This window comes from Halyomorpha halys, unplaced genomic scaffold (assembly GCF_000696795.3).
Source record: "Halyomorpha halys isolate HHAL.00 unplaced genomic scaffold, Hhal_1.1 Scaffold1669.1, whole genome shotgun sequence".
In the NCBI taxonomy this organism is placed as follows: Eukaryota; Metazoa; Arthropoda; class Insecta; order Hemiptera; family Pentatomidae; genus Halyomorpha; species Halyomorpha halys.
In genome coordinates, this window is record NW_027116467.1 from 56878 (window position 1) to 71239 (window position 14362).

At 30.3% G+C, this 14362-nt stretch overlaps 1 protein-coding gene across 1 annotated transcript; it reads left to right on the forward strand.

The window, feature by feature from the left end:
- The first annotated feature begins 387 nt into the window (after positions 1 to 387).
- LOC106690342 (DNA repair protein XRCC4) lies at positions 388 to 11048 on the forward strand. The gene is made up of 4 exons (XM_014435750.2): positions 388 to 775; positions 1620 to 1820; positions 6317 to 6428; positions 9928 to 11048. The coding sequence occupies exons 1-4, from the start codon at positions 611 to 613 to the stop codon at positions 10065 to 10067; spliced, it is 618 nt and encodes a 205-aa protein (XP_014291236.1). The 5' UTR covers positions 388 to 610; the 3' UTR covers positions 10068 to 11048.
- Positions 11049 to 14362: the final 3314 nt, after the last annotated feature.

The window sequence follows — 14362 nt, forward strand, 5'->3', positions numbered from 1 at the left end:
CAGTAATTAGGCGCTCTAATTCGTTTTATTTCTGCTTAGTTTAATATGTTACAAGAATGACTTTTTTTTAAAACTTGGTATCACGAAATCTAAAATATTAAGTTGGTGCCAGCTTCAGAATTTTACAAAGGAACATTCCCAGAAGGCAATAAAAAAAAAATTAATTATTCCACTTTAATTTTTAAAAAATTGTGACAGCTAAATAGTAACAAATTTAGAGAATAACTCATATGAAAACCTCAAAATTTGCCACAATTTCACCTCATTTTACGGTAAGTAGTAGATTTAGAATGTAGTTAGCAAAAATAATTTCATGACGTCATGATAGTCGGCCTTGTAGGTTGTCATGCAAGAAGCCACTAGTTTTCAAATATCCTCTTTGGTTAATATTGTTATCAGGACTTCACCGCCTAAATTTTGTTTTGTTGAAGATAGTTGATTTTAGTTATTAAATTAAGTATTTGTTATGACTGTTGTCGTCTATCACTAATAAATGTTTTCACTATCAAGTCATGATCGTGTTGTACTTTCAAATGACAAAAACTTATTAATACGTTATTTATGACATACTGTCTATAACTGTCTGATAGTGTCAACTGTATAAATTACAATGGATTCTTTTACTGATGATTTTACCAAAGAATTCGAAAGTTTAGATATTATTACACCTGATAATTTGAAGCTTCGGCTTCAGACTCACTGGAGAGTTAAAGAAAGTGAAATTAACTCCCTGAATATTCTTTTAGTTTGTAACAATGCTGTCTGGAAAGGCTCAGTGAGTTTACTTTATGAAATGTATAAAATTTCTTTAGTTTCGACTGATTATTATTTACAAATAAATCTGTCATGAGCAATGGTTTGTCATTATCAATGTGTAGTTTTTTCTCAGTAATTTATTCAGTTATATGATGCTTGTTTTGCTGAACATTTTTACATTTTTGTTAAAGTAAGTATTTTTGACTTACAGTCCTCTCTGAGGTACCTTCTACCTGGTACTAAAAGGATTCGTTTAAACAAGATATCAGTATCATAGATTACCTGAAAAATCATTCTGTTTTCTTAGAAATTTACATTTTTCAGTTTTTTTGGTCTAGGTTTGGAATAATGTCTATTTTCATGGGTGGAGAGGTATTCCTGATAAGAGTTGACTAAAAAATATATGATAAATTAGATCAATTTCAATCCTTTCATCATACTCTGAATAGGCTAATTTATAAATATGCATCCAACGATAAAAATATTAGTATTTTCATTATATTAATATTCAATGAAATATTATTATAAGAAAAGTATTAGTATAATGTTCTAATAATAAAGCTTAACCCATACATGAATATGGATAAAAAAAATACTCATGAAATATTGAATGAAGGGGGGCCCAGTCCATTATTTTAGCCTGGGCCTGGACTTAGCTGATGGTGGCCCAGTTTTGCGTAACATGCTTCATACGGTTATGTTACCTTAATTGTTACTTATTTAAATTGAATAATTTTATTTATTAAGGAATTCTTGTAAACTTTATGGCTGAAAGGAAGGCTTATGACATAAGTAAATTTACATAGTTTTTCTTTATGTTTTAATGGCTTTTGTTTATTTTATTTTATTTTGTTTGTTTTTAGATTAACAGATGGATGCTTGAAGAAAAAGCTCATGATCTCAATCTTCAGTGTAATGATTATTGTGATTCTCTGAAATATGTTTTTGGGTCACCTTGGGGTCCTAAAAATGACATATTGAATTTTAATGATGGAGTGTTAAGTTGGCAGAAAATTCTTAAATCTGGAGCTTTTATATCATTTGGGGATTTTAGTTTAAATATGGTTAGTGATTTGTTATTCTTTATCTTATATATGTATTTTTTATTTATTGTTTTATTTATATATTCTCAGATTGGCTTAGTGGGCCTTTCATGGTCGTTTTAATATTTTGCTTGTTTTTTTTTTACAGTCCTTCATGGGGTGAAGGAGGGTATAGTCTTGTGCAAAAGACATCCCTGAATATGTACAATGCTTTAACTATTTCACAATTATAAATAGTAAAGATTAATTACTAAGAAAAATAAATAAATAAATGTAATTATTGTTATGTGACTAAAAATAGGAAAAGAAAAATAAGAAATGATATTTATAGAATTAATAAAGTAAATAATGTACTTATGCTAAAAATAATAGTTTGAGAAAAGAAAGAAGAAAAAAAAATTTAAAATGATAACTATGGAAATATAAATAAATTAATATGGAGCAGGATATCTTGCATCAGCCTGGGCTTCAATCCTCGAGATGTGGTTGAATAGCCTATGTTGTAGGTCACTGCTCCTTTGAATGCTGGTAGCTGGGAGGGGAATTTTTTAAATCTTTGTTTGATGAAATCATCTATTGATTCCATTTGTAAGTTTCGATGCAGTTGACTGTTTCTTATAAACCAGGGGAATCTACCGCCAATCTCAGTACTTTATTACGGAACAATTTTTTTCTTTTCATACAGGATGCTGCTCCCCAGACTTCATACCCTTATATCTGTAATGGCCCTAATTTTATTTAGTAGATAAGGATGGTTATATCCGGTTTTATGTTGATATTAGGATACATCATAGTTAATCTTACCTTGATTTGAGATAATTTGATATTGATATGGTGATTCCTAGTTAGACCACTATCAAGATAAACTCCTAGGTATCTCACTGTTTTACTGGCTGGACTTCATTGCAATTCTTTACCTTTGAGTACATTTTGAATGCGTTTACTATGAATTCTGATAATCTTACCAGTTAGTGTGAAGTGAAATGGAAATTGCAAATCTGGAATAATGCCATTCTATTGAAAAAAAAGAAGAAAGATGTCTTTTTATAAATGATTCCAGTTATTTTCCAACAATAGGTAATGAATTTATGGGCCTATAACTGCTGACTTGTTTAGTGTTTTTACCAGGCTTATGGATTACTACAAGTTCAGCTTTCTTCCAAAATTATCCATTATCTACATATTAAAATATCTTAAAAAATTTGACTTCTTTTCTTGTTTTATTCATACTTGCTATTCAAGACCTAGTTATTGCTACCCGTTCATACAGAAGGCATGTTCTAAAGGAAATTACAATATCTCACAGATAATCATATAATTGTTTTCTAAAAATTTGTAGCAGTCATCTCAGAGACACTTGGATGAGAGTTAATATAAAGTGTAACCATTTTGCAGATTTATATTTTTTAAACTCTGATTTCACTTCTTTTTTTCTTGTTATATTCGAAAATATTTTAGTAATAGTATCTGGTCATAGCATCACAATAGGCACCTTCCTCGCTATAGTCCCCTGAGAAGTATGTCCCACAGATTGGAAATCACTGAGTTAATCATTGATTTAGATAACATATCTTAAAAGATAAAAGAATTTAATAGAAATTTACTAATATTTAGTATCATCTATTCCAGTATTGATATTAGTATATATTCCTATGTCTACATTAGTATAGATTTCAAATTCAATATTAGTAATGATTCCAATGTCGATATTTTACTTAAGATAAAATATCAGAATCTGGTAAATCAAAATATCAATATTTGTTGGCTGTGTTTTGAATTACATTGCAGTCCTAGGAAGTACCGAGATCACATGGAAAGACTCTCAAAGATTTTAATAAGAGAACCAGAGGAAATTGACTTGCAAATGAAGATAAAACAAAGTGTATGATTGTAAGTCAAAAAATATACAAGTGTTTAGCTATGTGGGTGATATTGATTTATTTTTTGAAGATGTAATTAGGGAATTAAATACAACACTGGTGGATGCTAGCACAGAATCAAGTTTCATAATAAATATGAATTAATAAAATATATTGTCTATAGAATTTTAGCTTATTAGAGGAGACAAATTTGAATATATAGAAAAGTTTAAGTATCTGGGCTTTATATTATCTAAATGAAATGAAATTTAAGGTGGAGTAAAAGCCAGATTGTGGGCGGGAAGTCCTCTGTCGCCAAGTCATTCAGTTTGCTCTATGCAACTAAAAAAGCAGAATATTTCCTACTGTTCCTTGGGGATATAAACATAGTAATTTATGTTGAATTACAATTCTTTAATGTTTTTATAGAAAAAAAACTATTGCTTAGAATATTTGGACCACTTAAGGATGAGTCAACTGAAGAATTTAGATGGCTTATCAATTGTGAATGTTGTGAGCTGCACTAGGGACGCGACATAGGCTGTGCGGGCTGGGGCATAGGTCCCAGGGCTCACGGTTCGGAATGTTGTGGGTTCGATTCCCACCTGGGGCAGAACAATTTATTTTTCGGTGGTCCCGAAAAATGAATCTTGATACTCCCACCTTAATTAGTGCGCGGCAGCAACTCAGGTAGCCGCCAGGGGTTGGCAAAAAAGAACAATAGGCCCACTTGCCGGACTTGTTCCCCCCACCAAATACCAGTACTAGTGTAAGCTGCACTAGATATATATCATTGAAGCAACAACTTCAATGTGATTAGAGTGGCCATGTAAAATTGTTAGAACGGGTCATAACAAATCACTGAATAGGTAATAAGTTTACTGATGGATAAACGTCCTTAGGACGACTAAATTATATATGTATAAAGTTTGTTGATGTAATTGGCATTGAATCTTGAGGGGTGACGGTAGCAGCGTGGTAACGTGCCTGTCTGCCAATCCATAGATTCCGAATTCGAGCCCGGCCCTACCCGGGATTTTTTCAAGCAAAAAATTTGGCAATACTCACACACACATATATATATTACTCATGTATATTATGCAATACAGTTAGCCAACGGGTGGCACTCACAAAAATAGGCATGGGAGTGACGGACCCACCCTATGAAAACCACGTCAGAGACATGCGTGATGTATTTCTTAAGTACATTGCTCGAGGCCTTGGACCTCCACGGTCTGTCGCTCCAATGAAAAAAAAAATAAATAAATTAGCATTGAATCTATAATTTCACTAACCTGATTATTAGTAACTCAGGACTAAACGATTCATGGAAATTATTTCATTTAATTAGTTTTTCTTTCATTAGTTAAAGAAAATAAAAATATATACTAATAATTGTTATTTGTTGTTTAATTGTGTACTTAACCAATAATTTTACCGTTTTATTGAATGAGACAGTAAAAATGAAAAAAAATATATTACACTATTTATAACCTATGATGTTTATAATCATGAGAAAAAAAAAGTTCATGTCAGAAAACAAAACATGTGCTCTACTATTTCAGTCATATAAAGTTTATTTTATTTTACTTTCATTTTTATTTAGATGTTTAAATTAATATTTAAGTAAAAATGAAAAACCATTAATTGCATAAAGTTATTGATAACAAAATTTTTATTACTAAAAAAGGAAATTATTTGGATGAGTAAGTTTGGCTTGATGACTTGTATTTTGTTCATTCATGAGGTTTTTTCTCTGACAATGATAAGAGTTTTTCTGTGATTGAGGATCACACCAATTGATTTCTGAAACCCGAATCCCTTTATTCTATAGGTTTGAGAAAAATTCTGCAGGATCTCAAGATTCATTTTGTAAATAGACAACAGTTGTTCACGTTGGAGTATATGGTTATTGTGTGTAATGTGTATTTTAACATTGAAATAATGATTAACCATGATTAGCTAATTTAGAGTTATTAAGAGATTGGTCAAGTTCTTAATGACACTATCAATCTTGCTTTTTCTTGACACTGACTAATCTCTGATTAAGATATTCTGGATTATTTTTACTTGTAGTTTATTATGTAGATAATCCAGATTTCTAAAGCTGGTTCATTCTTGAGAATGTTTAATTTTTTTTTCTTCTGTAGTGGTTCCTTATGTCTTTATGTGTTAAGTAAATTAATAATCATTGGGTTCTGAAAAGAAAAAACTCAGCTAATTTTTGTATTACTGATTGGCACATGTCACCTATTTCTTTTAATTCAGAAACATGTTAATTTACCAGACCAGTTCTTCTTTTTACCTTTCCAATTTCATTTTTTGTCTTACCTTCATTATTTCTTTTATTTTGTATTTTTTAGTTTTTATTCAATAGTTATCTTTTCATATCTATGTTGCCTAGTTATAGTCGATTTCAAGTTTAAAAATGTTTTAAGAATATATAATTATTTTTTTAACTAAAAAATAAATAAAATGATTAGTATTTATGTATTACAATGAACAATGTTTTATTTTCAATTTTAGAATTATTTTGAATATGCATAAAATGCACTTTTACCTTTTGGTTTTGCCAGCATAATTCCAATATTTATTTTTTTGTTCATATTATTTCACCAAAATATTTTAGTCTGTGTAGTTTACTGTGATTTGTTTTAGATTGAAGACAGTGGTTTGTTAGCTGATATTATTTCTTCCCTCGTAGATAGTTATCATTTATGGCGAGAAAAATTTGAAGTACTATCAGAAAAAAACTCAGATATTCAGAAAGGTAAATTGTATTAATTAGTAAATTACTAAGTAATGAGATATGTTTATTTTATATTTTTTAAAAGAAATATCCAATATTCTATAATATCCAATTTTTTTTTAATATTATATTTACTGTATTGAAGAATTATTAAATATGCATAAATCATCAACTGAAACTTATTTTTGTAGTCTCCTCATTTCTGTAATATCAATTCTTAATAGTAATATTAATACTATGATGTTATCCTGGCCATAAGCCACAATGTAGGTTGAGCTCCCTTATCTCTCCAACTTCAAAGTAGTAATCGTCACACATATTCTTTATCATTCTCAGTTTCACTTCTATCTTCTGCAACACTCAAAAATAGAGCTCTATTTGTTTAATAATATTCTAGATACAGTTTTTCCAAAAACATCAAACAGGATTTATTTTTGAAAAACTTGAAATTGCCATTTCATGACTTTATTTTGGAAACTATAATAACTGCTACTCCTGGGAAGATAATTATAAATTAATTTAGAATGAAATTAAACAGGATTCATTTTGACCTGTAATAGATGGTTGTTGGTCTAATAGTTCTTGAGTAATGAAACTTTTTTCAATATTGACAAATGTAGGATAATGTCAAAAATATTTTTTTGAAGCTGCCTGGGGTGATATAAATTTCTAATTTTAATCTTATTTCACTAATTGGATTGATATTCAGTTGCTTATAATTAAATCATAATTATTTAAATTAATCATAGTTAATAATTAGGTCATATTGTTATAAAATAAACTTTTATTAAGACATGAGGTGTAGATAGTAGATTAATGATTGGTGAAGTTTGTCGGGGGGTGCTGTCAGCAAAGAACATCATAAATAAACAAAACCATATTTATTTATCGGGAATAAAATGTATAAATATATGTCGGGCATAAAATAAATAAATATGGTTTTGTTTATTTATGTTGTTCTTTGCTGACCGCACCCTCCGACAAACTTCTCCAATAATTTATTAAGACAGTTAGAATTGAATAATTTCACTACTTATGTCCCTTTTTATGTTGGCCATAATCATATTGTGAGCTCACTAGAAGCGAGGGGTGTGTCACTGGATCTTAAAAACATGATTTCGGCTCTCCTCTCTACGTAAACAGTATTAGAATGAACATACGTGCCCACTCTACAAGCCAAATCAAAGTGCTGAATGGAGTACCTGAAGGCAGGCCCTTGTCATCTTTGCTTTTCAACCTGGCTATAGACCATCTGTACCGCAACGTGTGTGAGCAAGACTTTGCAAATAAATTTGGTTATAATCTGCATAGTAACCAAGGATAGGTGGTCCTCACAGATTTCACGGATGACTAGGCGATTTCAGCATGCGACAAGGGTGCTGTGGAAACAATTATTGACAGCATTTAGAGTACATTTAATGAAATTGGTTTGGCTTTAAATCCTCGAGAAAGTGTGGGCATTGTTATGAATAGAGGAGAGCTGGAGACAACTAGGCTCTTCCTTGAGAATGGAGATAGCATCCAGACAATGGAAAAAGGTGAGACCATCAGATATTTAGGATGCACATTCTCGGGGGAGCTACAGTTCAATGAAGATTGGTGACTAAGTTGAATGAAAATCTAAATAAGCTAGTCGTCTCTTGCTTGATTAAGCCTGATCAGAAGATCAACATAGTCATCCAATATGTGTTCCCGGGTTTTACTTACCCTCTCCAAACTGCTCCCCTCGCAAAACTATGTCCAAAAATACTGGAGGGCATCGACGCCATGATTGGCAGGAGTGTCAAGGCTATTATTGGACTTCCTGCGAACACCTCCACGGTGATGTACGCTCTGAGAACGTATCGAGGTTTAGGCTTAATACGATGCCAATGGGAGGCTTCTCTACAATACTGGTCAATTGCTCAGCGACTGTCCAATGTACCCAATGCCCTGTTCCAGTCCACGTTCGATTATTCAGCTGAAATTGCTGAATGTGCAGATAAATTGGACATTGATCAGGGACATCAGAGCTCTGCGGTAGTCGCTACATGAGAATGCATTTGATGAATGAGCCAATTGCAGATGACAGGGCATTGGAGTATGCTATTTCAAGGAGATCCCAAAAGCAAATAAATTTATCCATGAACAAGCAGAGTCTTGTTCAATGTCCTGTAACTAAACATCAATTATGCATCCCTGTGTGGAATCCCAGGTGTCAGCGGACAGGTCAGAGAAGTTGGGTCCCTCTATCGTAAATGCAACAGAGATCCTGAAACACCAGCACATCTGCTGGGAAAATGCCCCAATAAGTCCCTCCTCGTAACATGCCAACACCACAGGGTAAATCATGAGTTGATGAAGCTCCTTAGAGAAAGGGATTTTGCCTGCTTTGATGAGGTCTATTGTGTAGATAAAGAAGGATCCACGTGAAATGCTGATTTTATCGCTTTCCTCAAGACAGGTTAGTCAGCATTCATTGTGAGATATGAAAGGAATGACCTTTACCAGGCAAATAGAGTAGATAGAAAAAGGAAAGAAATTTATAGTAAATGTATCCCTTTCCTTAAGGAAAATTCCTTGAGAGCTTCTGCGGAAAGGGACTTCAATGTGGGAGGCCTCTGATTTGGAGCTCATGGAACTATACCAAGCACTACAAGGAGCTTGATGTGTTGATATTTGAACTCTCTGTTGATATCAAGGATGTGGCAAAAATGACAAAAGGGATAATCCTAGACTCCCTGGAAATCATCCACTATCCCTTACATGGTAACTGATAAGGATGGTTATATCTCAGTAGAGAGCATGCATATAATGCACATTTTATTTCTACATTATTTCATTTACCAATACAATTTTATGTTTATTAATTTGTTTCTTAATAAATACATTTATTATTTTTATGTATATCGTTACTTTTATATATTTCTCGATTCTTTTTATTATATTTGGTATTTTTTTATAATTATTAATTTTATATTTATTACTTTTAGCTTAATATAATTTTTTATTTTATTTTATATTAAAATAAAATAAAAATGTTGCGTTTTTTGAATATTTATAGATAGTAAATGTTGACAACTTTGTTGGGTTTTTTGTATATTTTTTTACTATATTGGAAATGTTTATATAATTTTTATACTTTTGACTTAAATTTATTTTTATGTTTGATGGATAAAAGAGAGAAAATTTTTAGAATTGCAATAATGAAAAAATTAAACACATTTAGAGAACGATAAATAGCTATATAAAAAAAAATTAAAATGTGTAAGGGAAGAAATAATAAATAATAAAAAGGGAAAAAAAATCATGTATAACTTAACACATTATTCAAAAATTTGTATGTGACAATTTACAAAATTGTATGCTGTGACTATTTATATTAATGGGATTAAAGAAAATTGTGCTTCACCAGTCATAAGTGTGCTGTGTATGAGGCAACTCAATGAAGTTGGGCAGCACAAAATTTTAATAAAGTGTTTTTTCCTTTGTATAAATGTGATATTAAAAAATATTTTATTGAATAGTGCTTGTATTTCAGGATGGGACGATCTGAAGCAGTACACTGAAAAAATGATACAATCAAAAAATCAAATGGAAACAAATCTTTATGTTAAATTTGCTGCAATTTTAAATGAAAAAAAGAGCAAAATTAATGATCTACGAAACAGAGCTGATTAATTCAACTATCTATTCTCATAATTTATTAATTTAATTTAACTTTTGATTAAAATTCTATATGAAATTACTGTATTATGTCATTTGTTATTACTTAATATTGTTGAAAACAAAATATTGGTTTGGATAATTTAAAAAATTGGAAATAAAACACAAAATTAACAATATTTTCATAAACCCAGTTGTAACATCTGTTGTACCTGATATTAACATTAACAAACATATAGTTTTAATTTTTTAGTATATAACATCCTTTTTTGTGATTATTTAAGTCAATTTTATTGGAAACCTAAACAAGTTTTCTGAATTATTTTTTGAATAAAGAGATGAAATTAGTTAAGCTTCTTTTAGCCTGCTTATCAAACCTACTGTTGCAATGTCTGACCAATATACTTAAATGTTAAATTTGTCAGATTTGCTAGTATCAAAATATCAATTATTATATAATTTTTTAAATTAATTTATTAATCATTAATTAAAAGATTAATGATTTGGTTATTGATCTCATTTTATTTTATGAAGTAGAATACTAAGTATCTAATAAGTTACCCATGGAAAACTTTTTCTGAATTTCTTTTATTTGTAATTAGCTTTCAATACTCCTTTCAGAAGTTTGTTATTTATACCATATCACATTATTGTCTAAACAAAACTTCAACTTGTCCAAAAGGTCGTTTTATTTGTTTCTAATATTTTATTTAAGTTTCATTGAAAATATTTTGTTTACTTTCCTGGAACTTTTAACTTTAAATGGGCATCTTTTTTATTTATTGTATTTATTTTATGTTTATATCGTTCTTTCTATTAGTATGTATCTGCTCAAATCTCATATATTATGATGGGTATCCATGTTTGTGAGTGGGAAGAGGCCTTCGAAATATAAAAATATTTTGTATTTATTTTATTGTTACCTTTAATTGAGGTTTGTCAAATGAAATATAGTTATTAAGATTTGTATAGAAAAATATATTTTGTGAAGTTTTATTATAGTTATTTATTAAATATTTACATCTCATATCCTATTATGCTTACACATAGTAGTAGTGATGTGTCAGTTTTACATTTCCCTGTTATAGTTCTAATAGCTTCATTGACAGTTCCGTCACTGTTGCAAATTATAGGTTCCTTTCCTTACTATTACAGTTTTGAAGTTTAAATACCTATCAAGATACCTATTAAAAAAACAATCAAATTACATATTAAAAAACCTATCGAGTTAAATACTTGATACAAGTATTAATTGACTGCTCAGCAAGTGGAAAGTGTATTATCACCAACCATCTGCAATTACTAATAAATTTGCCATTCTGAATAATTATAAAAATTTGATTGATTTATTTTTTTGTATTATTTTTACTAACAGATGTATGCATATTTTTTTCTGTTATTTAGCAATAAGAGGATTGGATTGCTAAATTAATAAGCAAATAAAAATGCTTTACAGCTACTGATAATAATATTTTTAAATATTCAAGAGAGAGAACAATATAAATTTGAAAAATTACTTTGACAGTTTGAAAAAAATATTACACAATCAATTACTGTGAATAATATACTTTATTTTCAATTTTGATATGACCAAAAAGGTTTTGAACGCAATTTTAATTATTATGGTATTCGCAAGTGGTGAGTAAGATAGGTGTGTTAAGTTGTATAGCTTAGTAATGAACAGATCCCTAAAATGTTAAAAAAACACTGAACCGACAGGGAAAGTCCAAAGTGTAGGTGGGAAAATCACATACTGATCTGGTGGATTTGGGTTTGGAAGGGCATCATTGGGTAGATATATCTGTTATACAATTGGTGGTATCAGCATCCAACCTTAGGATTCACTAAGCTTTAATTATTATGGTGTTCATTAATGTTATTCTATATATATTATTTTATCCATCTGAACAATTTTTCAATAATCCATTATACCCTCATTTTGAAAAGTAACATTTATACAATAAATAAATTAATTATTAATTTTATTGAAATGTTTTAAAAATTTTGAATTATAAAAATAGTATTAAATTTGTAATACTTTGAATTGTTTTATTTTTCTTCATTTGCTTTCAAGGAATAATATTCGCATACATAAATATAAAAAATTTGGTATCACTGAGATTACCGAACTGTAACCAATATAAATTTATCTGTCCAGTCCTAGGTGTATAACTAAGAGTTGAATCTCTCTTAATTTTCTGGGATTGGTTTTAAAGATCTTGGAATACTTATAAAATATGGGATTGACCAAGTCTAAAAGTGAATTATGTCCATAAGAAACTTTTACCTTTCATATTATACACAAAGTCTCTAGTTTAGTATGCTTAATAAGGCAAGTCTATGAGGTAAGCTGGTGATATTTCACTTATTGTTTATCTATCAGAAATGTTTGTAAAGAGAATACACATTAACTATATGAAAATGAAAAATAATATTAAAAAGGAAGGTGGTGCATTCAAAGAAAAACTCAAATAGTTTTAAAACTGTTTGAGTTTTTCTTTGAACTACTGGACCATCTTCCTTTTTATTATTACACACGGTCGATCTTCCCGAAAAACAATATTTTATTCCAAGTATTGTCCATTGCTAGCTATGTATTTTCTTCTTCTCTCTGACAACTTGTGCATGCCTAGTCAACAAAATTCTTAAGGCAAACCAGTTGTCAAGTCACTTTCATTAGATGTGAAGTGATGCTTAGCAACTAACTGCTTTTCCCATCAATATAAAAAAAATTAAACGGATGGAGCCAAGTCTGTTAAGCTACATGTGAATGTATTTCCCAAGAATGCTACTCACTTGTTTCCTTTACCGGTTTTGCTGCATGCGGCAATGTGTTATGATGAAGCAAAATAACATTGTGTTGCTTTTTTTTTTTAATTCTATTGATTTTTCATACCAACTCATTTATTTTTTATTGTTAGCATACTATATTAATGATTTTAGCAGGTAGTAATAGATCACACCTATCTGATCCCGCCAAACATAAAGCATTATCTTCCATCTGTGGCCTTGTATTTAATGTTGTTGGTTCATCTTAAGATATTCATAAGCTGTTGCTCTCCTCTTTTCATTACCAGTCACAATTCAATGGACAAATGGCTTTTTTTTTTGTATCTGGTCTGGACCATTTGACAAGTGGTTTTTCAGTTTTCCTGTTGTTACAGCAGTGTGAGCCTGAGCTCTTCCATTGGAATGGATTGTTTGCTATGCTTAGTATTATGACTGTCTGAAAAGTTCTTTAAATTTGTTGAGTTTTATTAATTAGTGCTACATTGATATATTTGTCTTGTAGCAATGTTTTTAGTTCATCCGTGTGATTATAGTTGCTTAGAGGAAAAAAGAAAAGGATTTGATAATTGCAAATAAAAGATTTCTTAAAGGAAAGATAAATCTGGACAGGAGATTTACAAAAAGAGGTATGAAACAGAGGAAGAAGAAAGTTGAAAGTAAGGCAGTAGTATTTGAGAAAGGAGATGATGAAGAATTTGATGCAGTAGCGACCCCATTACCATTTAATGGACACCACTCTAGCTATCTCTATAACCATTATGAGCCACCTGGCACACTATAGCTGCCCACACGTGAACCACTACGATCATCACACAAACAGTGTATTTTCATGTAAGCATTATTTCTTATAATTACTTTAATTGTACAAATGAATAACAATTTCATGTGTTGTAATATTCATGAATTAGAATCAGTAAATATTAGAATAGAATCTTCTAATCCACTTAAAACAAACGCCTTACACATAACGTCTCTCGATGCTGTTCAATAGCCCAGAGAGTTGACTAAGCATAAAATGTATAAACTAAAGTGTGGATTTCTCCATAAGGGAATTCTCCTCCTTAGGAAGCATTGGGCAACAATATTCATAATGGTTCAGTACGTTCTAATGCTATTTTTGGAAATTTATACTGGACTTTGATTTCACTCTGCCTTCTCTGAATCTGTCCTCTATCATTTACATTTTCTTCCTTTCGACCTACAGCTAGTTCCTATAGAACTTTTCCATTCCTACACAACCGTAAGCTAGTCCCCCACGGAGTGAAGTTTCCATCCTGAGGGGATTCCCATAAAAATCATCCTGTCAATTCAGCTCATAACCTGATTGAACACACATTATCAAGGCCTTCTGATGTAGAGTACATTACATCTTAAATTAGAGTTAGAACTAATTATTCACAGCTATCACAACAATGTTATTGAGGAATAGATAATCTAATCAAGTTTGGGCTGAAAATATAGTTGTAGTAGAGCCTCACTTTTCTGTATTAGTTATCATTTTTTTTTTTTTTTTTTCCCTA

Coding starts and splice junctions, on each gene's coding strand:
- LOC106690342 (XM_014435750.2), top strand. CDS start 611: ATGGATTCTTTTACTGATGATTTTACCAAAGAATTCGAAAGTTTAGAT. Junction 1,821..6,316: donor GGGATTTTAGTTTAAATATG/GTTAGTGATTTG, acceptor GATTTGTTTTAG/ATTGAAGACAGTGGTTTGTT. Junction 6,429..9,927: donor AAACTCAGATATTCAGAAAG/GTAAATTGTATT, acceptor CTTGTATTTCAG/GATGGGACGATCTGAAGCAG.